Source organism: Pongo abelii, chromosome 22, assembly GCF_028885655.2.
Source record: "Pongo abelii isolate AG06213 chromosome 22, NHGRI_mPonAbe1-v2.0_pri, whole genome shotgun sequence".
NCBI classification, from domain to species: domain Eukaryota; kingdom Metazoa; phylum Chordata; class Mammalia; order Primates; family Hominidae; genus Pongo; species Pongo abelii.
In genome coordinates this window covers 42,228,793-42,255,296 of record NC_072007.2, presented here as the reverse complement: position 1 = coordinate 42,255,296, position 26,504 = coordinate 42,228,793, and the positions used below count along the sequence as shown (strand labels likewise).

At 45.1% G+C, this 26,504-nt stretch overlaps 1 protein-coding gene across 2 annotated transcripts in view; it reads right to left on the bottom strand.

Annotated features, from left to right (window-relative positions):
• Nucleotides 1-26,504, bottom strand: part of HUNK (hormonally up-regulated Neu-associated kinase) — a 129,202-nt gene that overhangs the window by 29,771 nt on the left and 72,927 nt on the right. For both annotated transcript variants that reach the window (XM_024239556.3, XM_054542458.2), the window contains exons 4-6: nt 26,100-26,235; nt 13,627-13,754; nt 4,233-4,368 (exon numbers count right to left, since the gene is read on the bottom strand). In XM_024239556.3, coding sequence (XP_024095324.3) covers nt 4,233-4,368; nt 13,627-13,754; nt 26,100-26,235 — 400 coding nt within the window. The remainder of the gene's footprint in view (nt 1-4,232; nt 4,369-13,626; nt 13,755-26,099; nt 26,236-26,504) is intronic.

Here is a 26,504-nt window from a genome sequence, read left to right as displayed (position 1 = left end):
CAGTGGCTTGGAAATACCTGGGAATCCCAAGAGCAGGGCACCCCCCAGAGGTCATGGAGTGTTCTGGAAGAAGGGTCAGCAGCGTGGAAAGGAGAGGTGTGCACAGAGGCAGACACCCCATCTCTGCCTTTTATGTCCAGTATCTTCAAAAACAAGCTCTGCCAAAATGTAAATGGTCAACTGACTCTGGACTGAGAGGAATAGTTTAAGTGTTTTCCTATAAACAATGCATAAACCTGGTGCTCTCCAGTATCACTTATCGAATCTGTATATGGCTTCATGTTTGGATGACACAGAGAATGGTACAATGTTCCAGAATACTAGATATAATTTGAATTGAGCAAATTCACATGCAATCCATTTTGATACCATGGATCTAATTTGGCCTACTTCTGTCCTGTATTGCCTCAGACCTCCTCCCCTCCCACCAGTTCCAAAGCTAACTGGAGGGGTGGAGAGACTGTCCAGGCCCCTGCAAGGAGACAGAAAGAGGCAGCAAGGTTGGCTCTGTACAAATGTCTGAAACCCAGCACTTTAGGAGACTGAGGCACAGAGATTGCTTGGGGCCAGGAGTTTAAGACCAGCCTGGGCAACAGAGCAAAGCCCCCATCTCTACAACAAAAATAGAAACATTTAGCTGGGGATGGTAGCACATGCCTGTATTCCCTCTACTATAGAAGCTGAGGCGCGAAGGTCGCTCAAGCCCAGGAGTTCTAGGTCACAGTGAGCTGTGATTTCGCCACTGAACTCCAGCCTGGGCTACAAAGGAAGACCTGTCTCAAAAAAAAAAAAAAAAAAAAAAAAGTCCGCACCTGGATCAGGAGGGGAGCTGGGCACCTAGCAAACATCTGTTGACTGACTGGCATAAACATTTATTTATAAAAAATTTACTTCCAAAGACATTTCCCTCTTTGCTTTTAGAGATCAACTTGGAGGCTGAAATGACTTCATAGGAGAAGGCTTTATAGAATAGTAATGTAAAATACGAGAACTTTATTTTCCTTACTTTCTCAAAAGGAAAATATTGACAACACTTAAAATACATCTTGGGCTAGGTATGTTGGGAAACTATAAAACATACTTTATAAAGAAAATATCCCTTTCTCTGCTTGTATGTTCTCACTCCCTTTATCTACATGCCAGTAAAACCAGAAAAATAAATTAAAAAAATATTTTTTTTTGTCTTAAAGATAAAGGTTTTTCAAAATAAACACTGTAAATAACATGTACCTCCCCCAACAGCTTAGAATTCTGGTTCCAGGCCAGACACGGTGGTGGCTCATGCCTGTAATCCCAGCACTTTGGGAGGCTGCAGCAGGCGGATCACTTGAGGCCAGGAGTTTATGACCAGCCTGGGCAACATGGTGAAACCCCGTCTCTACTAAAAATACAAAAATTAGCTGGGCGTGGTGGCACTAATCCCAGATACTCAGGAGGCTGAGGCAGGAGAATCGCTTGATCCCGGGAGGCGGAGGTTGCAGTGAGCCGAGATTGCACCACTACACTCCAGCCTGGGCGACAGATCAAGACTCTGTCTCAAAATAAATAAATAAATAAAAATAAAGAAGAATAATTCTGGTTCCACTACTTTAAAACCAAACACTGATTTGCCTCTAGTGTAAAATGAGCAATGGGCCTCACATACACAGAAGACACTGAGTGCTGTTTTCCTTAGCATGTGAGATCTCAGCCAGTTTTACGATCCCCTTAACCAGTTTCATGTGTAGCCATTATGCTTCTGACCAAGTCCAAATGCAAAAACCATTACCATAATCTGGCAACAACAGGACAGGAGTTGGAATTTAAGTTTTAATCTATCAAAGCCTGTCTGCAAACTGTGGGAAAGCTACAAAATGAGATGTCGCCTCGTAATTCTTTGTGAATGAAGATGCAGCCAACAAGGAGGGGAAATACCGTCTTTCTAACACCAACTCCACTTCCTTCAACAGCTGCCGCATTGAGTGGATTGATTATGCTCATTTAGGCGGTGATTACATGAGCTTAATGACTCATGTGGCCACCAGCAAGGACCCCTCCTTTAACAGAAAGCGTACCTGCGTGCTGCTCTCCATCATGAGTATGGATAATGAGGCAAGGTCCTTTCAGCTTTGCTCCCTGCCTCGCTTTGGAGTAGTATTTCTGGTGTCTGTTTCAGATCCTGGCCCACATCGAGCTGGTATTGGAAAACAGCAATCTATTTCCAGGTTCCCTTGGTAACCTAAGTCACCTAGACTTTGTTTAAATTACCTCCCATGAGCCAAATGCTAGAATTCTAGATGGCAATGGAGTGAAACCACCTCCTCTCTGGGCACAGTGAGTGTAAATTTGGCACTGAAGTGTGGATGCAGACTCCCACGCCCCTTTAAAGTTTTTCTAGAGCTTCCATCCCAAGCAGAGCCCTGCCTGGCCATCTTCTTTGAAGGACTCAGCACTTCAGCTTTCATAAGGCTTGGTGGGTGTTTCTAGACCTTCCTAGGCATTGAACCTATGACCACACAGCACACCCCTTTCTCTGCCCTTTCGGTCTCCCATCTGCCCCTCTGGGTCAGTGGTTCTCTTGTCTTCATCCCAGCCTGGTCAAATGTGCAAGCCATCCTAGGTCTAAAGGAAGAAGGAAGGTGGATTCCAGTCTTGGAAGGTACTGAGCCCATGTGGTCTCCTTGTTTGCTCGAAAACAGCCAAAATAAGGGTCTTCATTCCTTTGCTCAGGTTAGTTAGAAATAGGACAAATGAGTAGAAAAAAATATACAAGGAAATGTTTTTGGCCGGGCACAGTGGCTTAAGCCTGTAATCTCAACACCTTGAGAGGCAGGAGGATCACTTGAGCCCAGGAGTTTGAGACCAGCCTTGGCAACATGGCAAAACCCTGTCTCTGAAGAAAAATAGAAAAATGTGCCTGCCATAGTGGCTCACACCTGTGGTCACAGCTACTCAGGAGGCTGAGGTGGGAGAATCACTTGAGCTCACGAGGTGGAGGCTGTAGCAAGCCATGATCATGCTACTACACTCTAGCCTGGGTAACAGAGTGAGGTTCTGTCTCAAAAAGAAAAAAGAGAAATGTTTTTGAATCTGTAGTTAGTGCACCAAACATGGAGAAGCGTGGGCTGCCACAGGGAGCCCGTCAGTGCTCCTATGCTGTGGGTTCCTGTCTGCAAGCTTTGCTTAAAGAACCCTCCTCATGGAAACTGACAAAGTGAAGGCTTCACAGAAAGTCCATAGGGACATCCGGCCTAAAACGAATGACTCCTATGCCTTTCCTTCCTGCCTCCCACATTTTAAGGCAGGGGTCTTAGGGCTGAAATAAACATCAAGAACAAGGCAGAAGAAGGCATCTAAGGGTGGTTTGGAAAGGGAGGGGCGATCCCACGTTTCTGTCTGATGTTGGCAGGTAGGCTCATGAGCTGATCACACACACGCAAACACACTCACACAAGGACTGGCTGGGCATGTTAGCTTACACATGAAATCCCAGCACTTTGGGAGGCCGAGGCAGGTGGATCACTTGAAGTCAGGAGTTCAAGACCAGCCTGAGCAAGATGGTGAAACCCCATCTCTACTAAAAATACAAGATTAGCCTGGTGCGGTGGCACGTGCCTGTAATCCCAGCTCCTCAGGAGGCTGAGGCATAAGAATCGCTTGAAACCAGGAGGCAGAGGTTGCAGTGAGCTGAGATTACGCCACTGCACTCCAGCCTGGGTGACAGAGCCGGACTATGTATCAAAAAAAAAAACAAAGACATACACACACACACCCCCCCCCCAGACACACACAAATTTACACACAGAAACACAGACACACAACACATATACACACACAGACACAACACCCATGCACATGGAGACCCAAGCAGACATAGACACACTCTCTCTCTCTCTCTCACACACACACACACACACACACACTCAGGCCACAGCTAGTCTCAAAGGTCCCTTTGTGTGAACTAGAAAGAGGCACCCCCTGGGAAGATACAGACCCTCAAAGCCTGGATATCAGCCTCCACTCACCTCTCCTCCAGGTGCCCCTGCAGGGCACATGGCATAACAGCACATGGTGGCCCTGTCTACGTTTCCTCTTGAGTGTGTGTGGGTGTGTGTGTTAGGGAGAAGGGGAGATAGCCAAGACACAGTGCGGCTTTTCCTTCAATCACGGACAGCTTTCTGTCCGGAATTGCTCAGGGCTCATAGGACAGGCCCCACCTCTCCCGAGGAGTTCCTCTGGGTACACGAAATTACCTGTTGGGATAGGTGACATTACAGGGCACTTTGCCCGTGTAATTCTCATTAAGCCAGCGATTCGCCAGTGCCTGCTGAATATTTGGCCTCTTCACAGGATCCGGTTCCAGGAGAGAGCGCAGGAAACTGATGGCACCTGAGAGACATTCGGGAAAGAAAGCACGCATGTTACAGGCTGAACGCAGACACCAGTGAAAGTCACCATCACAGGGGACTCGTCACTTCGCCTAACCATCCCGAGCCACTGCTGGGGTGATCTCTTCTCTGGGTCTCTGGGCAGGGTTCTGATTCAATGATTCATGGAGCTTGGTTTCAGCCCCATCTCCCTTCAGACAGGAGGGGTATGGGAAATCCCATTTCCCCCTCTATCTCTTTAAAAAAGACACACCACATATCCAAAGAATTTAATTTCTCTGTCCAAGGGGAGAAACTGGTACACGATACAGCAAGAACCAGTTTGGGTCTCCCCATTCCCTGTGTTTCCCAAGACAACCTGTGGTCTTTTCTTGTTGCTTATAGGTGAGCCAAAGAGATGTTCTATTGACAGGCTTGTAGGAACGAAAGAAAATAAACAGAAAATGCCTGCTCGCAAGGTAGGTTTTTGAGCACTCAGGGAGAAGCCAGAAGTGTACAGGCATCCTAAGTTAGACCTCCCAACTGGAGACCACAGGACACTCAGAGTCTCAAGGGGCCAGAGAGGTCCTGCTTTCTGATCCTTTCCTTTAAAGCCATTCTGCACGGCCGCCCACCTCCCCGCCTCAGCCTCCCAAAGTGCTGGGATTATAGGCCTGAGCCACCACGCCTGGCCAAAAATAATGTTTTAAATGCCCTGGGTTTCCTTTCATTTCACAAATATTTACAGAGCACTTGTTGTCCGTTCAAGCACTGGAGATAAGCTAATTCATCTCTAAGCAGAACATTTGCATCCTTTAAGATTATAACAATGGGAACAACTGTATGAGAGGTAAAAATGCGTTTATAATGCACATGAAGCCTTTTATTTTGTATTTATTTTATTCATTATTTTTTATATTTTGGAGACAGAGTCTCACACTGTCACCCAGGCTGGAGTGCAGTGGCGCCATCATGGCTCACTGCAGCCTTGATCTCTCTAGCTCAGGTGACCTTCCCACCTCAGCCTTCCAAGTAGATGAGACTACAGGCATGCACCATGACGCCCGGATAATATTTTTATTTTTTTGGTAGAGATGGGGTTTTGCCATGTTGCCCAGGCTGGTCTCAAACCCCTGAGCTCAAGCGATCCTCCTCCTGCCTCAGCCTTCCAAAGTGTTGGGATTAAGTGTGTGAGCCACCACACCCAGCCCATGAAGGCTCTTCTAAGGTGACAAAATTGTTCAGCAGGAGAATATACAGCATATACGGGCAAAGAATGTCAGGGATGACTTCAAAATGCAGACGGTCTGTCTTGCTTGAGTTGTGGGACTGTGATATTTTCTTATGCTATAGCCCTTATTTTACAAAGTACTGCTGTAATGTTTTTGCAATATAAAGAATTCTTTTACATAGCTTTGTACTTGATTTCCAACATACGAAATAATAGATCCCAGAAAATAATAATGTGCTTGGTCCCCCAATTTTTCTATCCTTCTCTTCAAAGTTATTTTTTCAGTTTTCTAAGGTAATCTTCTTTGCAAGGAGAAGTCATAAAATGTCTTACTTTCTCAAAAGCTTTAAGTTGTCATTTGAACATTGTTCTTGAGGAAATGCTGAGCCTTTTGTCAACTCATTTTCTGCAGAGTAAAAATGAGGCCATCAAAAAATGGGCCAGTTGTGATGCCAGAATCAACTCAAGAGAAACAATCTTTGCTAGGTCACGCAGCCAGGTCAACCTCCATGGTCAACCCACCACCAGGGTGGGTTTCCATACTGTTGAAGAGGTTACCAGGTCATCTCCCTTTCAATAGTGGGTAGTCTCTACTGGGTATCTACCTAAGGAAAATAGGTCATTACATGAAAAAGACATTTGCACACATGTTTATAGCAGCACAATTCACAATTGCAAAAATATGGAACCAGCCCAAATGCCCATCAATTAACAAGTGGATGAAGAAAATGTGACATATATATATGTCATATATATATACACCAAGAAATACTACTCAGTCACAAAAAGGAACAAAGTAATGGCATTCGCAGCAACCTGGATGGAGTTGGAGACCGTTATTCTAAGTGAAGTAACCCAGGAATGGAAAAACCAAACATTGTGTATTCTCACTTGTAAGTGGGAGCTAAGCTATGAAGGTGCAAAGGCATAAGAATGATACAACGGACTTTGGGGACTTGGAGGGAAGGGTAGGAGAGGGGCAAGGGATAATAGACTACACACTGGGTACAGTGTACACTGCTTAGGTGTTGGATGCACCAAAATCTCAGAAATCGCCACTAAGGAACTTATCCATGTAATCAAACACCACCTGTTCCTCAAATACGTACTGAAATTTTGAAAAAAGGAAATATTGCCAGGAACAGTGGCTCACAACTGTAATCCCAGCACTTCAGGAGGCCGAGGTGAGTGGATCACCTGAGGTCAGGAGTTCAAGACCAGCCTGACCAACATGGCAAAACCCCGTCTCTACTAAAAATACAAAAATTAGCCGGGCGTGGTGGTGCGTGCCTGTAATCCCAGCTACTCGGGAGGCTGAGGTGGTAGGATTGCTTGAATTCAGGAGGCAGAGGTTGCAGTGAGCTGAGATCACGCCACTGCACTCCAGCCTGGGTAACAGAGAGAGACTCTGTCTCAAAATTTAAAAAAAAAAAAAAAGAACAGTGGGGTGGGTAGAAATGCATGTGTGGAGGCCATGAGGTGAATTTACCACTGTAAGTGTTATCGCTAAAACTTTCCAACAACGTACTTTAAAAAAAGATTTTTTTTTAACTTTTACTTTAGGTTCAGGGGTACGTGTGCAGGTTTGTTATATAGGTAAACTCGTGTCATGGGAGTTTGTTGTACAGATTATTTCATCACCCAGGTACTAATCCTAGTACCCAATAGTTATTTTTTCTGCTCCCCTCTCTCCTTCCACTCTCCACCCTCAAGTAGATCCCAGTGTCTATTGTTTCCCTCTTTGCGTCCATGAGTTCTCATTACTTAGCTCCCACTTATAAGTGAGAACATGCGGTATTTGGTTTTCTGTTCCTGTGTTAGTCTGCTAAGGATGATGGCCTCCAGCTCCATCCATGTTCTATAATAACCTGAAAATCAAACAGATCTCTGCTTTTCAGAATGTCTATCTCCCCTCCCTTAACACCCCTGCATTGGAAGAGCCATTTAGATCTTAACTGGCGGCATCTATTGGTCAGATAAAAAAGATGTGGGCTTAATGAATTGGAGCGGGTGGGCTGTTGAGTTAATGTTTTCTGAGACATTGCTGTTGCTTACCCTCAAAGGACTTGGGCAACAACCCAGGGTTGCCTCAAAGGACTTGGGCAACAGGCCAGGCTTTTTCAAAGTATGATGAACCAGAAGTGCTAAGGACAAACTGGATGTGCATTTTTGTTCTATTTTCATAACCGAGCGCTCTGCATCTTCAAAAACTGCTGATGAGCACAAGTAATTTTAGTTCAAATCTCCGCTGACGAATTTTCTTCCTTTGGACGTCACAGACATTGCATTACTATCCAAAAACGACTTTGAGAATATCCTTAGATCTCTTTGAAGTTTGTTTTAGGGTCCTGAAAACCCCTATGCCTTATGAGCAAAAGAGATTAAAATATTCCTCACCATCCTGGAAAGCCATGCCAGGCATGGCCACCGGCAACACGCCACCCTCCACCCCTCTGAGATAACACTTAGGTTCTCCACTCAAGCCTGGAAAAATAGTACCACCCTGCTCAACGTGACACACAGCACACCTTCCTCCATCACAAACCCCACTTTCTTTCATGAGCCATCAGCTTTCCAAAGTCTGGACTGGCTTGTGTGAGCACCTGAACACTGTACCAAGTGAAAGGGCTGCAGGTCTGTCATCAGAATTTTCACATTAGTGTGGCCTGATAGATGCAAATAAAGACCCCTCCCCACTCGAAGCTCCCTCTTCATCACTTCCCAAGCTAAAGAATTATTTGATAATCTGATCATCGTGCCTTCTTGGATATCGTAATTAGCACTGACTCAACCCTCATAAAAGCTAACACTTCTCCTCCAGTTTGACTCTGGAGAATTCACGGCACAAAACCATCATAACCTGAAGTGACTGCTTGGAATGTATTATAAATGCTAGCGGTGAGGTGTAGTGATGAAAAGGTAAGCAGTCTGAAAAATTGCTCAGCCATAAAAGGCATTCGCTACTCTGTGACATACAAGTGCCAACAAGCAAAAAGAAAGTGTGTAGAAGAGAGACCTAGAAAGGCCCTCGAAGCTTAAGTTTGCAAATGGCATGACAGAGATGAATGAAGGGCAGTTCTTTGGAAGCATGTTCTGTGGATTCACAAGGGCAATAATGCTGTTTTCAACTCAAGTTTGGTAAAAATTCTTCCAACTTAATCTTTAAAAAGAGCAGAAGAATTAATAGATATGATCATTACATATATGAGTGACAGGGCCAGGTGCAGTAGCTCACGCCTGTAACCCTAGCAGTTTGAGAGTCCGACACAGGAGGATTGCTTGAGCCCAGGAGTTCAAGACCAGCCTGAGCAACATAGGGAGACCCTCTCTATATAAAAAATATACCCCCCCACCAAAAAAAAATTAGCTGGGCATGGTGGCATGCGCCTGCAGTTCCAGCTACTTGGGAGGCTGAGGCGGGAAGACTGCTTGCTTTCGGAGGCCAAGGCTGCAGTGAGCCATGATTGTGCCACTGCACTCCAGCCAGGATGACACAGTGAAACCTTGTCTTAGACAAAAACAAAAACAAATATGAATGACAGAGTCGTCCAATTAATAAAGATGTGCATTAGTGAGACACAATAAAACTGGCATATTTTCTATTTGGATTGACATTACTCAAAACATAAGGTCATACAAACAATAGATAATACCTCCAACTTTTTGTAGGGGGGTGCGTCTTATACTAAATAAAATCAGAGAAGAGTGAAACAACACAGCATGGTAGGAAAATCTAGGTTTTCAGTCAAGCAGACTTAATCTCTCTGAGATTCACTGGTAAACAGGGACTTACCTTGCAGGATTGTATAAAAACAACACCACATGAAAAACACCTACAAAGGATTATTCAATAAGTGGCAGCTACTCATGTTACTGGTAAACTAGTATTTTTGGATATAAGGAGGGCCAGGCTGGTTGGAAGGGAGAGGAGATAAACTTAGTGGGGTGCAAAGGATTGAAAAAATGGGAGGCTGTCAGAAGGGCAGCAGCTGATCCTCAAACCTGAAGACATTTACTCTATGAACAAGATAAGATGCCCTGGGCTGCCTCAGCAGCTGGTGCACTGCTCTGGGCCCTACTAGGTCAGGACAATTCCCAATCCTGAGTAATCAAAATAATCTATGGGCCACCTTTCCAGGTCACACAGACACATTAACCCCAGAGTCGGCAACCTAGATTCCCTGAGTGTCTATCATGTGCAAACACCTCACTTGACACCTGGCTCAAAGGATTTCAATCCTAGTTGAAAAAAGATATTTCTATATCCCAATAGTTACTTTAAAAAGGAGGAGATGGGGAGTGCATCAGATTCCCTAATTAGAAAATCAGATATAGAAATGCAATTCAAGCTTGACAAGTCAAGACAACAAAGTCCTGTAGGAATGTGAAGATCTTTAACAAGCACACACAGAGCTTAAGGCCAAGGCAAAGCTGTCCGCTCAAAGCAGGAGCTATGTGAGGTTGGACAGCAATTCCAGTGATGCTGAAACTGCTGGGAACATTTTTCATATGTCTCCTTTGGGACTAACTCTGGACCATTTTTTAACATCTTCAGAACTGCAACTCTTGCTTCTTTAAGGTTAAATTTAATTTTCACAAAAAACACTTAGAGCCCAGCCTGCTAAGACTGGGTAATATTACTGAAAGTAAAAACAAGGTATGGTCCTGAAGCAACGAGATTGATTTTCTTGTGTTATTAACCTACCTGTGCTTGTCTGCTCCTTTTCCCACAGCTGTGTGGGGCTCATACTAATGCTAATCAACAAATATTTCTGGCTTTTCACTTTCATCGCACATGGTAAGGTTGCACTGCCCCAATCTCTTTAGTTGGGTGAAGCCACGTGCCATGTTTTAGAAAGCTTCCACTTACAACTGGAAGATTGGTGGAAGATTTCATTGCTGGCGAAAGAGCTTCTCTTTCTCTTTCCTTTTCTCCCTCTGCAAGAACCAGAAATGTTGGAAGTGGTGGCTGCTCCATCAGCCTTGGGCCCTTGGCTGGGCAGAACCTTTTAATGTTTGATCCAACTCTCAATTGAGATGTAGCATGACTGAGAAATAAACCTTTGTGGTCCTGTGCCACTAAGACTTGGGGGCTGATTGTTACTGTAGCATAACCTGGTCTATTCTGACTAATACAATGAAATGGCAGCAGATCAGCAGTTCTCCAGCTCCTCAGGCTCTCATCGGGTTCAAAGACAGCACTATCTGCCTTTCCCAACTGTGGGGGTACATTCATCCTCCTTTTGTCCTTTGTTATGGGTCACTTGAATAAAACAGGCTCTGAACCCTCAAAGAAACTTTGGAATCACTCTGAGAGATGGCAATATTTATGACTATATAACCCCTACAGAGACTGCTTTGAAAGACTGCATTTATATTTGGAAACATCACATCTTATTTGTACTGCAATGAGATATTATTAGACCCCTATCAGAATAACTAAAATAAAAAATAATAATAGCATCAAATGCTGGCAAGGATGCAGAGATCACACACATATTGCTAGTGGGAATGCAAAATGGTCCAGCCACTCTGAACAAGAGGCTTGACAGTTTCTTACAAAACTAAATACGTGCTTACTACCCAACCCAGCAACTTCACTCTTAGGCATTTGTCCCAGAGAAATGAAACCACATTCTCAGAAAAACTTAAACATGAATGTTCACAGCGTCTTTATTCATAATAGCCCCAAACTGGAAACAACTCAACGGTCCTTCAGTGGGTGAATGGTGAAACAAACTGCGGTATATCCACACCAGGAGATACTACTCACCAATAAAAAGAAACAGCTCAGATTATCTCAAGGGAATTATGCTGAGTGGGAAAAAAAGTGATTTACATATAGCATTTTTGACATGACAAAATTATAGATGATACAGGGTAGTGGCTGACAGGGCTTAGGGAGAGCAGGAGGAAGGGAGGTAGCTGTGGCTACAGAGGAGCAGCACGAGGGATCCTTGTGAGGGAACTGTCTTGCATCTTGACTGTGGTGGCTGTCACACAAATTACTCATGTGATAAAACTCCATAGAACTAATATACACCAACACACATGAGTGTACATAAAACTTGTGAAATCTGAACAAAGTCAATGGATTTTATCAATGTTAATTTCCCAGTGGTGATATTATACCACAGTTATACAATATATTACTATTGGGGGAAACTGGGTGATATGGTTTGGCTGTGTCCCGAACCAAATCTCACCTTGAATTGTAATAATCCCCACATGTCAAGGGCAGGGCTAGGTGGAGATAATTGAATCATGGGGGCAGTTCATGCTGTTCTCATGGTAGTGAATAAGTCTCACGAGATCTGATGGTTTTATAAATAGGATTTCTCCTGCACAAGCTCTCTTGCCTGCCACCATCTAAGATGTCCCTTTGCTCTTCCTTCATATTCCACCATGATTGTGAGGCCTCCCCAGCCATGTGGAACTGTGAGTCTATTAAACCTCTTTCCTTTATAAATTACCCAGTCTCAGGTATGTCTTTATTAGCAGCATGAGAATGGACTAGTACACTGGATGAAGGCTATTTGGATCCCTTTGTATTATTTCTAGCAATTGCGTGTGCATCTACAATTATGTCACAATGAAAAGTTTTAAAAATAATCTTATTTGTTAAAAAAAAAAAAAACCTTTTTACTCTCTATCCCCTTGTCCCAATTTATTTTCTTTTCTTTAGAGCACTTAACATACCAAATACCACACATGTTTATTACCCATTTATTTATTTTTAGCCTCCCCTGCTGATATATAAGCTTTATAAGGGTAGAGACCGGTTTGTTCTCTGTCTTCCTTAGTCTAGAACACACCTAGCACATGATTGGTGCACAATACACATTCATGGAATAAGCTAATGAATATGAAATATGGAATGAATGAATGAATGGGCACACTTCGGAGTGCTCTGCCACACTTTCCACATTTCTGAAAGCTCTACAACTTAAATAGGACAATTGGTTTGACATTTTGCACATTTTCTAACTCCAAGAGTTATGACTCTCAGTGCAGAAATATTTCTTTTATAATGACAGAGCTGTAACTCATCTTCCCAAGGACTTAATGCCTCCTGTGCTTTCAAGCCTCCAGAGATTCTCCCCTCCCTTGAGGTGACAGTATGGGCTGAATTAGATAATTGCATACAAGAACGTGTCTCCACTTGGATTCCACTTGGCAAGATAAATTCAGGGTCAGCTTCATGCATGCTTTTAAACTCAGAAGAAAAATGCATAACAGCAGTAAAATAAAATGCTATATTTTAACTATCGTAAGTATCCCAAGTTGCAGTTAAATAACTGCTTTCTTCTTTAGTCAAAAGCCTTACCTTAGTGAAGCTGAGTTTATTCTAAGGAGCCAATTAAATGCTCATCAAAGCCAAGCTAAGGCCAGGAACTTGAATTGTGAACCAAACAAAAGAACAAATTGTACTGATTTACTGGATCTGAAACCAAACCTTAATACAAACTGTTTACTGAAATGTGAACCAGCTAAAGCTTGAGAGAACTTTTCAAACACACCTGATGATTCAGTCCAATCAAGTAACTTAACCTCTATATATTTAAAAGCTTCTGAACGGGCTCAAAACCTCAACTCACAAAACAAATCACAGCCCCAACTTGAATGCAACAAACATTTCTTGACAGTAATTGCCGAAAGAAGCCACATTGGAAATGCGACCATAACCCCTCTTTTCCGAGTCAACATCATAAGATGGTGAGTTTTAAAACAATCAAGCCTGCAATTATTTTTTAAATGGAGAATATCAGATCCTTTGGATCTACGTGTTTTGTGTAGAAGGAGGAAGGAGAAGTTAGGGGTTCAGAATTAGAACAGAACAGGAAAGGATACAGGAGAAAGGCATGAGTGGCCACTGAGAGATGGGAAACCCAACCACCCCTTGACACTTCTATTTAACACCAGAAAGAAACTTATAACCATGGGATAGACATAACACCATTACTGCAAAACAAATACTGTTTCACAGGTAGACCCGAACTGGTCACGACAGCAGTCCTGAACCGTGATCTAGAGCAGCAGGTACATTACCTGTGGAGAGCTGAGTGGGGAGGGGGTTCATTTCTTTGTCCACCATCTTCTGGTACAAAGCCCTCAGGCTGAAAGGCTCCACCGTGAAAGGCAGCGTCCCGGTCAACATGGCATACATGTTCACACCTCTGAAAAGAGAGACATACACATGAAAGTGGAGTCAGGTCCCCTGGGGAGGGGAAGACACTGGGGACACGGGCTTCACTGAAGCGTGGGAGCTGCTGCTTCCATGCCAACCTCAACAGGCCCTCTTCAAAGTCATCTTTGTAGAACGCTCAGTGTCACATTGAAAGAGTTGGGTGAGGTTGGACGCGGTGTCTCATGCCTGTAATCCCAGCACTTCAGGAGGTGGATAACCTGAGGTCAGGAGTTCGAGACCAGCCTGTGTAGCATCTCCATCCTCAACCTCTGCTTCATCAGCCTGGACCACTACCTGCTCATCCTCTCGCTGCTGTGCTACAAGCTGTGCATGAAGCCCCCGCACACCCTGGCACCCATCTCTACTAAAAATACAAAAATTAGCCAGGCATGGTGGCAGGCGCCTGTAATCCCAGCTACTGGGGAGGCTGAGGCAGGAGAATCACTTGAACCCAGGAGGCGGAGGTTGCACTGAGCCAAGATCACACCATTGCACTCCAGCCTGAGCATCAAGAGCGAAATTCTGTCTCAAAAAAAAAAAAAAGAAAGAAAGAAAGGCTTAGATGAGAGCACTTGAATGTGAAGACCCGGAAGGGGACCACAGAGAAAAGCAGGAGTTTCAAGAGCATCAGGAGCCACCTCCTGAGGAGGGGAACCATGGCCCTCTGCTCTCTCCGAATGTTATGGCAAGAAGAAGTCAATAGCAAGGAGGTCCAGACCAAGCAATGTTAGAAACACCTGGGAGACATCAGGGACTTCAATTAAGAGTAGTACTGCCATTATGTGCTTTTCCAAGGATGGCTTACAAGGTGGTACCTGGAAAAGGCTGACCAAAAAATACAGGAAAAGCCCCCTACACTGGAAGCTCCAGTTACAGCCAAGCTGTGAGCCAGGTTACCACTCAGCCCTCAGAAACGAAGCCTCATAACAAAACCTGGCGTTTTGCTCTACTCTTAAATTTTGCCTTGGCTTGTAACTACAGAAATTTCTAGGGAGGTCGGTCCCCTTCCTTCCTGCCATGATTTTTTTATTGTTTATTGTGAGATTCTGCCACCTGGCCCCAACCCAACATCTCAGATGTGGTTGAAATACATTCTGAGTAAGCTTAACTGCACCTATCCAAAGCCATTCTAGAGACCAGAAATATCTTCTTAGAGGATCTTTATTTTCCTGATGTGTAAATCTAATATCATTTTGATGAGATTTCCTGATGGGGATGAAATGCCTGCCTACCAAGAGGTCTCAAGTGTTCAAAAGCGCCCAAGGGAATATACTTTAAAAACAGGCACTAAGATTTCCAGTCAAAACAAATCCAATGAGACTGATTGAAATTAAGACCCTCGAGGCCCAATTCCACGGAGGCACCTCTGAATTATGGCATTTCAGATAATGACAGGTACTGGAGCCCACGGCTCCAGCTAGAAATCATTCGCAAATTTCAGACCTATAGTAAGACCTGGTTCCCACTCACAGTGGAGTTAGTTCCAAACTCACAGTGGAGTTAGGGGGACAGATGCATAAACATTCATTCCACAAATACTTGCTGGATGGCTCTCTGCCCCAGGCAAGACTATAGGTGCTGGGTACTGGGGACCAGAGAAAGACCTGCCCTCTTGGGTTTTGAGTGGGGAAGAAGACAGGCAAGCAACGTGCAAACAAATAGATGAGCACAGTCCTTTCAAGCGGTGATCAGTGCAAAAGGAATAAGAAAATGCTGAATTGCACCACTTTTGACCACAAGAGGAGTTCAATGAAGGGAGAATGAGAACTTAGAAACAGGTACATGAAGAGGGAATGTGCCGCACAGGTAATGACTGCATGTGCGTGAGCTCATGTATCTCTGGCTGGCTGGTTGTATGGATGGAGAGATAAAAAGTGCATAAACAAAGAAATGGAAACAAGAATGAACAAGGCACACACAGAGCTATTTGGGCAGCATTTCCCTGTGTGTGTTTAGTGGAACATATACCCCAGGGGAGGAATAGGGGTTAGGCAGATACAAGTGGTATGACCAAATAATTCAGGGAGTAGTTATATTGTGTAAGTGGACTAAAGGGGCTCAGAATGGAAAGTAGGAAACTATGGCAGGAAATCAGCAGGTTGCTGTTAAAATCGGAATGGGAATGATGGCACGCAACAGAAAGGGAAAGGCAAAGACACAGTGGAGACATTTGAAGGGCACGTGCCAGGTGGCAAACTCAGAATGCAGGACCAATGGTGGTAACAGAATGATACTGAGGAGGCTGAGGAGGAGAGACAGGTTAGGGGTGCAGGGAAGGAGTATCAGGGCTAGTGATATGTTTGAGAACATACTATGCAATGCTGCACTTTGAGTATATTTGAGGTAGAGCTAAACATTCTTGCTTCGAAAAATTCTTGGAGATGGGTAAGAGGGAATGCTAAAAGGGTCCCAAAATTGTAGAGTTTTGCATACAAAGAGGACTTGGACACATGGCTTTTATGGATGGAAACCTTCTGGCACATCCCACAAAGTTGTTGCTGGGGACCACTGAACAGCCTCTGAGACAAGCTGTTCCCAATGCTTCTGAGCCAGCCTGTTCCATCCAGGGCGATTCTATGCAAAAATAAAGCTTTCCAAGACTAAGCCAATGTCTACATCTTCTATTCATTGGTTGTGGAACAAGACCAGTTGCTCTTCCATGATCAGCACTTCACATCTTTGAAAACTGGAATCAGGATCTTCCCACCCTTCTGGGTCTTCCCCAGGCTGGGACCTCAGGCCTTTTGCCTGTGCTTTATTTGACATGATTGAGAGTCTCCTCAACAACCCAGTCCTCTGCCCTGAATGCACACCAGCAGGTTCATGCAGTTAATGAGCTTCAATGTTTCCATGCTACATAGCAAAGACCTCATATTTCAACAGAGTTGGAGTGAATTGAGTTAAGGGGAGGAAAAAACAAAATCAAGATTCTGTCCCTGCTCACCACCTCTGAGTGCCTAATCTTGGCTCTAACATTCACACCTAAAGCTGAAGAGCCTGCCACTTATACAATATCATTTTTTTCTGCAGTAAGTGCTTCATAATGCCTAACTCATGCAGTGTTTCTCAAACTGAGGTACACAGATACATCCTCGGGATGCAGCAGTTCTAATTTTTATTTTCTTTTTGGCAATAGACTAAAACATTTCACAAAGCATAATCAGGGACACTGGATGACCACCATATAACTAAGAACACCCTCCACCACACACACCCAATTTCAGTGCCTGCTTTGGTATTTCTTTTTTTTTTTTTGAGATGGAGTCTCGCTCTGTCACCCAGGCTGGAGTGCTGTGATGCAATCTTGGCTCACTGCAAGCTCCGCCTCCCGGGTTCTCACCATTCTCCTGCCCCAGCCTCCCGAGTAGGTGGGACTACAGGCACCCGCCACCACGCCCGGATAATTTTTTGTATTTTTAGTAGAGACGAGGTTTCATCGTGTTAGCCAGGATGGTCTTGATCTCCTGACCTCGTGATCTGCCCGTCTCGGCCTCCCAAAGTGCTGGGATTACAGGCATGAGCCACCGCGCCCGGCCCTGCTTTGGTATTTCTTTACCAATGCACTATTGTTGCAAAAAAAAAAAAAAATCACTTTTATTGTCACAGCCTAATGAGAAGGCAGCAGAGGTGGACTTAATGTGTCAGTGATGCGTCTGTGCTTCTGTCAGTGGAAAGGAAAGTCTCCTGGTTACTGGAATAGTGTGTGGTTCGTCCTCAGACCAGTGGCATCCGCACTACCTGAGAACTTGTTGAAAATGCACATTCAGCCAGGCACAATGGCTCACACCTGTAATTCCAGCAATTTGGGAGGCTGAGGCAGGTGGCTCTCTTGAGCTCAGGAGTTTGAGATCAGCCTGGGCAGGCAACATGGTGAGACCCCATTTCTATAAAAAATACCAAAATTAGCCAGGCATGGTGGCATGCGCCTGTAAGTCCCAACTACTTGGGGGGCTGAGGTGTGAGGATCACTTGAGCCCAGGAGGTTGGGGCTGCAGTGAGATGTAAGTGTGCCACTGCACTCCAGCTTGGGCAACAGAGCAAGACCCTGACTCTTAAAAAAAAAAAAAAAAAAGAAAGAAAGAAAACGCGTATTCCTGGATGCCACTGCACATCTCCGGAATCAGAAACTCTGCAGTGTTTTTGCAAGCCCTCCAGGTGCTTCTGATGCGTACTCAAAAAATTGGAAAGCCCTGGAAGAATGAAAAGTTTTAGGGGAGGTGAGACATCACAAGATGGGCCTGACAAGCTCAAAGAACCTGTGCCCAGCAGTGAGAACCGCACTCATGCTATGTACAGCCGTTCCCTTCCCACAAGACATTAGCCATTGCATTAACGTTGCTAATTTGACTACTCTGGGGTTCTTTTACTCTTGGTTCTATTTAACTTGTAAATGAGTCTTGGTTTTTCAGTTGTGCATGGCCATAAATAAAAGGAGTTTAATTTGGGGCTCATGTACTTATAAGTAACATTTAAATAAAAACAACTCACGTCAACACACACAGTTATCAAGAATGTTCTTCCTTTAAAAAGACAGCGTATAATACTCAAATGTGCAGACCACTGCTGTATGACCTTTTATGTTCCCTTTAATCTTTACGGCACACCTAGCTTCCTGTCCCAGGTGGGGGTGTCGTATAGTGCAGATGCCTCTAGGAGGTAGGACATCATGATAATGGGAGGACAACCCCACTAAAGGGGTTTGGAGAGCATATGAGGCCAGAGGAGCAACTCTAAAGCCTTTATGAATGTTTCTTTCTTGAAGGAGACCCTGAGACACCAAACTGCTTGCCTTCTTGTCACCGACTGGCTTCAACAGATGCCAAAAATCTCAAGTCACTGTATATTACACTGGTCTTTGCCTCTCTCCATCACCTGGCTGGGACCACAGATAAGATTAACAGATGCTTGTCTTCAAGTTGGCGCCAGAGCCATCCAGGTGGCAAGTCTGGCCAGGGTCGAGCAAGCAGTTTTCATAGTAACTTTAATTGATGACTTTACAAACTGATTCCAGAATTCCATTTCTTTTGGAGGAATTTATGATCAATGAAAAAAAAATTGTCACAGATCCTTAAAGAGGACCCACCTCTCTCATCCTAGGGTCTCTCATCCATAAGATGTGGATAATAATAGTACCTACCTCTCAGATTGTATGAGGGTCACATCAACTAAGAAACAGAAAGACCTGAATTCTGTAGTTGGAATAAATTAAGCTTGATAAATTGTGATCTACTGTTTCATCGAAAAACCTTTCTTAAAATAAGAGTGAAAAAGCTACAGTTTTATTTGTACTGTATTGCCAAATAAGAATGGAAACCTGGCTGGGCACAGTGGCTCATGCCTGTAATCCCAGCATTTCAGGAGGCTGAGGCAGGTGGATCACCAGAGGTCAGGAGTTTGAGACCAACCTGACCAACATGGAGAAACCCCGTCTCTACTAAAAATACAGAATGAGCTGGGCTTGGTGGTGCATGCCTATAATCCCAGCTACTTGGGAGGCTGAGGTGGGAGAATCTCTTGAACCCAGGAGCTGGAGGTTGTGGTGAGCAGAGATTGCGCCATTGCCTGGGCAACAAGAGCGAAACTCCATCTCAAAAAAAAAAAAAAAAAAAAGAATGGAAACCTATGTGAACAGTCAAACAGTCCTAGCTAGGAGATTTTAAAAAGGGAAACCAGATTGAGCATCTTAATTCCTCTCCCCCGGAGTTTCCATACATGTTTAATATCTGGATAAAGAGAAACCTAGTCCCTCTGACATTTCAGAAGTATGTGAGGATACCAAGGGAAAAATGTGGAATGCAGTTTATAAACCTCTGTAATCCCATAGAATTAGTAGGAGTTTCAAAACATGTTCAGAATTTCCTGATGGGTCTTTTGAAATATGGCCCAGGGGCTTTCTGGATTCTCTGTGGCAGACATGGGATTCCCAAGAATCAAAGACAGTCTTAACAAATGAGAGGGATGAGAGACTGGGACAAGAGAGGGCAACAATCAAATACGACTGGGGGTTTTTCCAGCAGAATGAAATAAGGATGAGCTATCGCAGGACAGAAGAAAACCCAAAGATACTAGGCAGCGTAGAATACTCTGATCTCAAAAGAGGAAGAAAGGCAGACACTGGGGGGGCAGCTGAAAGAAGAGGAAAAGGGCCCTTACTTATGAAATACAAACGGGAAAGCTTTGGAGTTAAGTCAAAAGCCAAATGGCCATCCTGATATTTAGTCTGGTACACAAAAAAATATTCCCTGGAGGAAAAGCTGTGGTATCACCTGCCATCCCAAAGAGGAAAGACATGGAGTCACTGCTCCCTGGAGAAGTCGCTGGCAATTTTCACAAGATGCAAGGGACAAAGCAATGGACAGAGCCACCCCAGCAGGTGGAGGGAGGCTCTGATTACTTGTTCTTAAGGGGCATGTGGACAGGAGCCTTGGAAACTGACCAGTTTACACAGAGTGCAGCCAAGAGGACCTTCGGGAGATGCACCTTTCTTCTGTGTGGCTCTCCAAGAAAGGAATTGCCTTGGAAAAATTAAAAATAACTTCCACCTGAAAGCAATTATCTTTCCATCTTTCAGTATCAACTTTTAATAATACAACTTCCAATTTAAGGTCTTGAAAGTAGACTAGGAACCAATTCATCCATTTGGAAAATCTCAGATTTCACCACTGTTCCATTAAATGGTCTATGTTTAGCAAGAAATTATTTTCTTGTGGATTTCAAAATGGTTGTTTCTTTTCCTTTCCTTCTTTCCTTTCTTCTATGTTAAATATACATGCTAGCTACAAAAAAAAAAAAAAAAAAAACCTCATACTTTATAACCGAATAATCTCAGAAGCTAAGGGAAACCTCTCTTAAAAGTCAAAAGCCCTAGGTTCCCCAAAGGAGTCACAGCTTTCCTCTTCCCACCGCCTCCTGCTAGCCTTCATTGTGAGAGGGTCTCAACAGAGAGAAAACACTAATACCATCCTTCTGTATTTCACCCCTGCCAGTAGCTGATGATATCTGGTAGTACTTTTACAAAACACTGAGTCTAAGGCCTAGAACAAATTCTCTCACTCTCCCTCCTGAACACCCAGTTCTATATGGAGACAGGAGAGCTATTTGGAGACATGGTGCCTCTTGGCTGAGTTGTCCACCCAAAGGTACAGCACTGGAGACAGGATTTTTTTTCCACTAAGTGAAAACAGATTCAATGAGCTAGGAAGGTGGACTGAGTGTGTTATGCGTGACTCTCCAGGAGGCACCAGGCCCTCACACAAATACTTCACCCATCCATCCCAGGGGCCCCCATGAGAGCAAAGGACAGCTTTAGTCCAAAAAAGTTGCGTTCTCAATCTTCTCAGGATAGAACTCTCAATTTCTCTTTTCCTTACCAGTAGGGATTCACTGAAGGTTGCACATGAGTATTGTAATATTCTGAAGATAAAGTTAATTTTGATTCTTTTCAATTAAAAACCACATCGGCATTAAAGTTGTTTTAAATTCGCATATATATCACTCTGAGGAAAAGTCAATTCACAGTAATAAAAGTTCAATGCACCAGAATGAATATTTTTGATTTTTGTGTCTGAAACCTCAAAGTTCATTGGAGACACACACATCTATATGATATATATATATATATATATATATATAAAATCTGGGGTAAAGAAAAGAAGTGAATTACTTCACAGCTATTTTTTATGGTCTTGAAAATAATGACCGTTGAAAATAATGGAAAACCCCCAAGAAAGCGCACCATTTCCCATTTCCATTGTTAATTATGGCTTCACTAGCGGAGGGTCCTGGGGGCCCTATTTGTAGGGAAGAGCTTTCTTTCCCAAGGTTTCTTTCAATGACAGGCCGATTTTCTTCCTAAATCTATCTCAGAAGTTGTGGATAAAGTCCCTGCCATCCATCAGGTCCAAAGCCTCCAGGGAGGGGAGTTTGCTTTTTCGGAAGTGAACTCTTCATTCTGTTTTTGTTTCAGAGCCATAAAGAGAGAAGCCGTTTTATAATAACAGTGTCTAACCCAGCGAGAAAATCGGTTCCATTTTCACTCTCATTTTAAACAGCCTTCTACATTAAATTCACTTTTGGTTTTCCATTTCCACTTCTGCCAGCAAAGTCATGGGCACCAAACAGAAACCTAACTCGTATCTCAGACACAAAATCAGACCCCAAGTTTACACAGATAGAAAGTTTGCTCAGACCCCAAAGCAGTAGGAAATTCATCTCTTAAAAGGTGCTGAAGTTTTATGTTTTTGCCAAAATTAAGAGGAAGAGAAATCAGATGTGTCACACCTACCAGCCTTTTGCGTATGCTGTTCCCTCTGCCTGGAACATTTCCCCACCTGTTCTCCACCTGGCCATCTCCACTCATCTTTGAGGAACAGATCATACTTGACTACAGATGCCTTCCTGACTTAACCCAGCTGTGCAGCCATATGTGCTAGGGCTGCCATAACAAAAGAATCTGATTTTTTCCTCACCAGTTTACTTTTGACCTTTCCTGGCCTTCTTCCCTGACACCTTCCTCTTCCCAGAGCTGGTTCCTTCTCATTCTTAGGATCTGGCTTTGAAGTCATCTCCTCAAGAGACCACTCCATCTTGTTCCCTGAATCCCTCTCACTTCCTCCACAGCCATTACCACACTCAGTTTATAGCGTTTTAAAATACCGGCTGTTTGTCCCACTAGCACGTAAACCCCACCAGAGGAAGTACAACATCACAGATGCGGTAGAGGGTGGTGACTCGGAGGCCTAGAGGTAAACCACGTAGGTCAAATCGTGGCTCTGTCACACGCTGGCTGTGTCATGTGGGCAAGTGGCTGAGGCCCTTCATGCCTCAGTTTCCACACCTTTAAATTGGGAGTAACACAGCACTACCTTGAAGGGTTGTTAGGCGGAAAGGATGAGTCAATACATGCTGATCATTACAAAGAGCCTGGCACCTCCCCTCTCTCTTGCTTCCTCTCCCCCCATGTGATCTCTGCACACACTGGTCCCCTGCACCTGCCACCATGAGTGGAAGCGGCCTGGGGCCTCACCAGAAGCAGATGCTGCCACTATGCTTCTTGTACAGCCTGCAGAACCATGAGCCAAATAGATCTCTTTTCCTTATAAATGACCCAGCCTCAGGTATTCCTTTGCAGCAACAAAAGACAGACTAAGACAGGGGACCTCTTGGTCTTTCAGGCTCCCATAGCCTTTTGTGCTTTTGTGTGTGTGTGTGTGTGTGTGTGTGTGTGTGCACAAATTCTTCCTCTCACAGCTTCCCATTTAGCATAAACGACTTCTCTTAACTGTTAAGAAAGTGATTATAGACCCACATATTCATATTCATCCATTCAATACATATTTATTGAGGGAAGACAGCGTGCCAGACACCTGTGAGAGTTCTCAAGGGTTGGAAAAAATCCATAATGGATTTCCTCCCATATACAACTCTGATCCACTGGTATTAGCTGCCGGGAGGGGCTGTGTCGAAGGGGATTCAGAGGCCTTCTCAGAAGTGAAGTCTATGACTAGCAATGCCCTAGAAGAGAAGGCATCCTCTGCTGCTCCCTGCTCCATTCCACTAGCTCCACATGACCCCAGCCCACCTGGGCCCGTCATCAGCACACCACTCACACCCCATATGCAGCCTGCACACCAGACCACATCTGCGAAGTAACTGGGAGCCCGGCCTTCGGCAAAGTGCGGCTCCACTACATTTGGGCTCATGTGTGCCTCTAGGCAGTGCTCACCACTCTCTTCTATCTGTGCAAACTGGGGACAAGAGATGTGTCTCACAGGACTGTCCTGAGTTTCAGGGATGACTAACCAGGGCACCCAGCCCGCTCAGGAGCAGAAGCTGATTCCTGACCTGTTTCACCTCCTCACTGACAAGCAGGTCCTCTTAGCCAGGGTTCCAGAAGAGTCGGCCCCTTCTGGGAAAGTTCCAGGAATTCTTTCTCTCTCCACATCTCATTCTGGTCTGTTTCTTCTCAATCTCCAACCGGAACATCCTGAGCTCCTCTCGCTTCTAGAGCCTTGAGCTGACCCATATTCCTCTGTTTGCTTTCTCAGCCAGCTTCAGCCCTGACCTTCCAGCTTCTGTTTCCCTGGATGAAATGCCTGCTCCTTCCTCCTGTCCCTCTTTCCCTTTTCTCTTCCTTCCTCCCTCCCTCCTTCCTTTCCTTCTTTCCTTTCTCCTTCCTCTTTCCTCCTTCCCACCTCCTTTTCCTCCTCCCTCCCCTCCTCCAGGTTCTATCAGGTGCTGAGGAAATCCTGGGAGTGAGCCAAGTGGTCCCTGCCCCCTCAGCTACAGCCCAGAGGGTTCCAGCAGGTGGACAGAGACCTCACGGTGAGGCCCAGGAACACAGATAGCTAGGCGCTGGAGGGTACATGGGAGGGCCTCAAAGCCAGCCAGCTGGAGACACAGAGGGCTACCCAGAGGAACCGGCACCCAACAAGACATGAGGGAAAAGGAGAGGGTTCCAGGCCAAAGGAACTGTGCGTGTAAGGGCTGGAATGTAGCAGGAGCAGGCTGTGTTCAGGGGATAGGAAACAATGCCAGGTTAGCCAGAGAATGGGTGGGGAGAGAAGGGGAGGGGGCATGCCTTCAACGAGGCCACAGGGCAAGCAAGGGTCCCCACACGCCACATTGGAGAGCTGGGGCTGTATCTTGAGACCCTGAAAGGACACTGCTTGTTTCAAATCCCACTCCACCACTTAGCAGTTCTATGACCTTGGGCGATTTTATTCATTTCTCTTATGATGGGTTTCTTCTTCCATAAAATAGGGTAATAGAGAGTAATGATTGCACTGGGTCATTGTGAAACTAAGTGACATGGTGTCTGGCACACATCAAGCACTAAGTAAGCGTTAGCTTTTCTGCCAACCTGGACAAGGGGGTTACAGTGAATATGAAGAGAGGCAGGGGAATTCCAGAAATACTCTGGATCAACACACCCTTCATGCAAACGAGTCTTTCTCGACTATATCTTAATCAGAACCTCGCTCTGTCTAGAGCCCATTTCCCTATGGCAAAGGATTGAGTCCTACCCAAGAATCCAAGATTCTAAACTGACCCTGTACCATCACTGACAGGGGATGGTGGAGGGGGTGACTCACTGGGACCATGGGGGACCCAGGCTCTACCTTTGGTGCAACTGAGGATTCATCCTTCAAATATTTATTGTGCTTACCCCTGGTGGCCCTTCCTGTACCAGACCCTGGGAACAAAATGGTGAACCAGACCAACCAATTCCCTCCCCTCGTGCAGAGTCCTTGCTGGCTGGGGAGACAGGAGAGGAATGGATTTAAAACAGGAAAAGGACGGGCATTGAGAGGTGTCGAGGACGAAATTAAAAGGGTGAGGAGAGAGTATGCGGGACTCCCTGGCAGGGAGCTCAGAAATGATTTTGGCAGTGCCGCCATTGGCTTGAGAATGGGAGGTGGGAATGCGCAGGCGCCACTGGCTTGAGAGTAGGATGTGGGAATGCGCAGGCGCCATTGGCTTGAGAGTGGGATATGGGAATGCACAGGCGCCATTGGCTTGAGAATGGGATGTGGGAATGCGCAGGCCATCCAAAGAGCTGGGAAAGGGCATTCCAGGCATCACAAGTGCACAGCCGGGCGCGTGGCTCACGCCTGTAATCCCAGCACTTTGGGAGGTCGAGGCGGGCGGTTCACCTGAGGTCAGGAGTTCAAGACTAGCCTGGCCAACATGGTGAAACTTCGTCTCCACTAAAAATACAAAAATTAGCTGGGCATGGTGATGCATGCCTGTAATCTCAGCTACTTGGGAGGCTGAGGCAGGGGAATCACTTGAACCTGGGAGGGGAAGGTTACAGTGAGCTGAGATCACACGACTGCACTCTAGCCTGGGTGACAGAGAAAGACTCTGCCTCAAAAAAAAAAACAAGCCCAGAGGTGGGAGAGACAAAAGGGAGGTCAATATGTCTGAAGAACTGTGAGCAGGACAGGGGGTAGGAGAGATGGGTGAGCAAGTCCCGCAAGGAGCACAGGCCAGGCAGCAGGATGGAGCTTCACACAGAGGGCGATGGGAAGCTAAGGGCAGGAGGAAGGGACATAAATGAGTCGCAGAGCCAGAATGTGAGCTCTGTGAGGGCAGGACGTGGTTTTCTTCTCTTCTCAGCACCGCAGTGAATTTTGGTAAAGGCCACTCTGACAGTTTGTGCAGAAAAAACAGAAGGAACAGAGATGGAAAGCCAGGCCCCAAAGAATCCCTGATGACATACTCCTGGGCCTGTCACCTATGCATGCCATCCAATACTCAGGCATGATTTCATAAGGAAGGCACGATGGAGACAGCAGGAGGAACACTGACTTTCAGAAGCTTGATAACTCACATGGACCAGACATCGATTTTGGGGCCATATTTCTTCCTGGCGAGCAGTTCAGGTGCAGCGTAGGCAGGGCTGCCACACTGTGTGCTGAACGGATCCGAGTAACCCAGGATCCCTGCGCAGTTGCTCAAACCAAAGTCTGCAAAGAGAAGTGAACAAAACAAGCTCTGAATTAGAAAACTGCGGAAATGAAGAGGGAGGAAAAAAAGGAAAAATAAAAAGGGCAGCAGGAAAGGAAACATTCTCTCAGGCTAACACATCATTTAGCATCCTAAAGAAAATTGTAGCAGCTGCAAACCATAACGTCTGGATACAAGACTCAAGGCAAAAGAATTCCCTGGCTTAGCTGAGAGCATTTTACATCGGGCCTCATTGTTAAAGCCAGTTAGAGAAAACAGTATGCTGAAC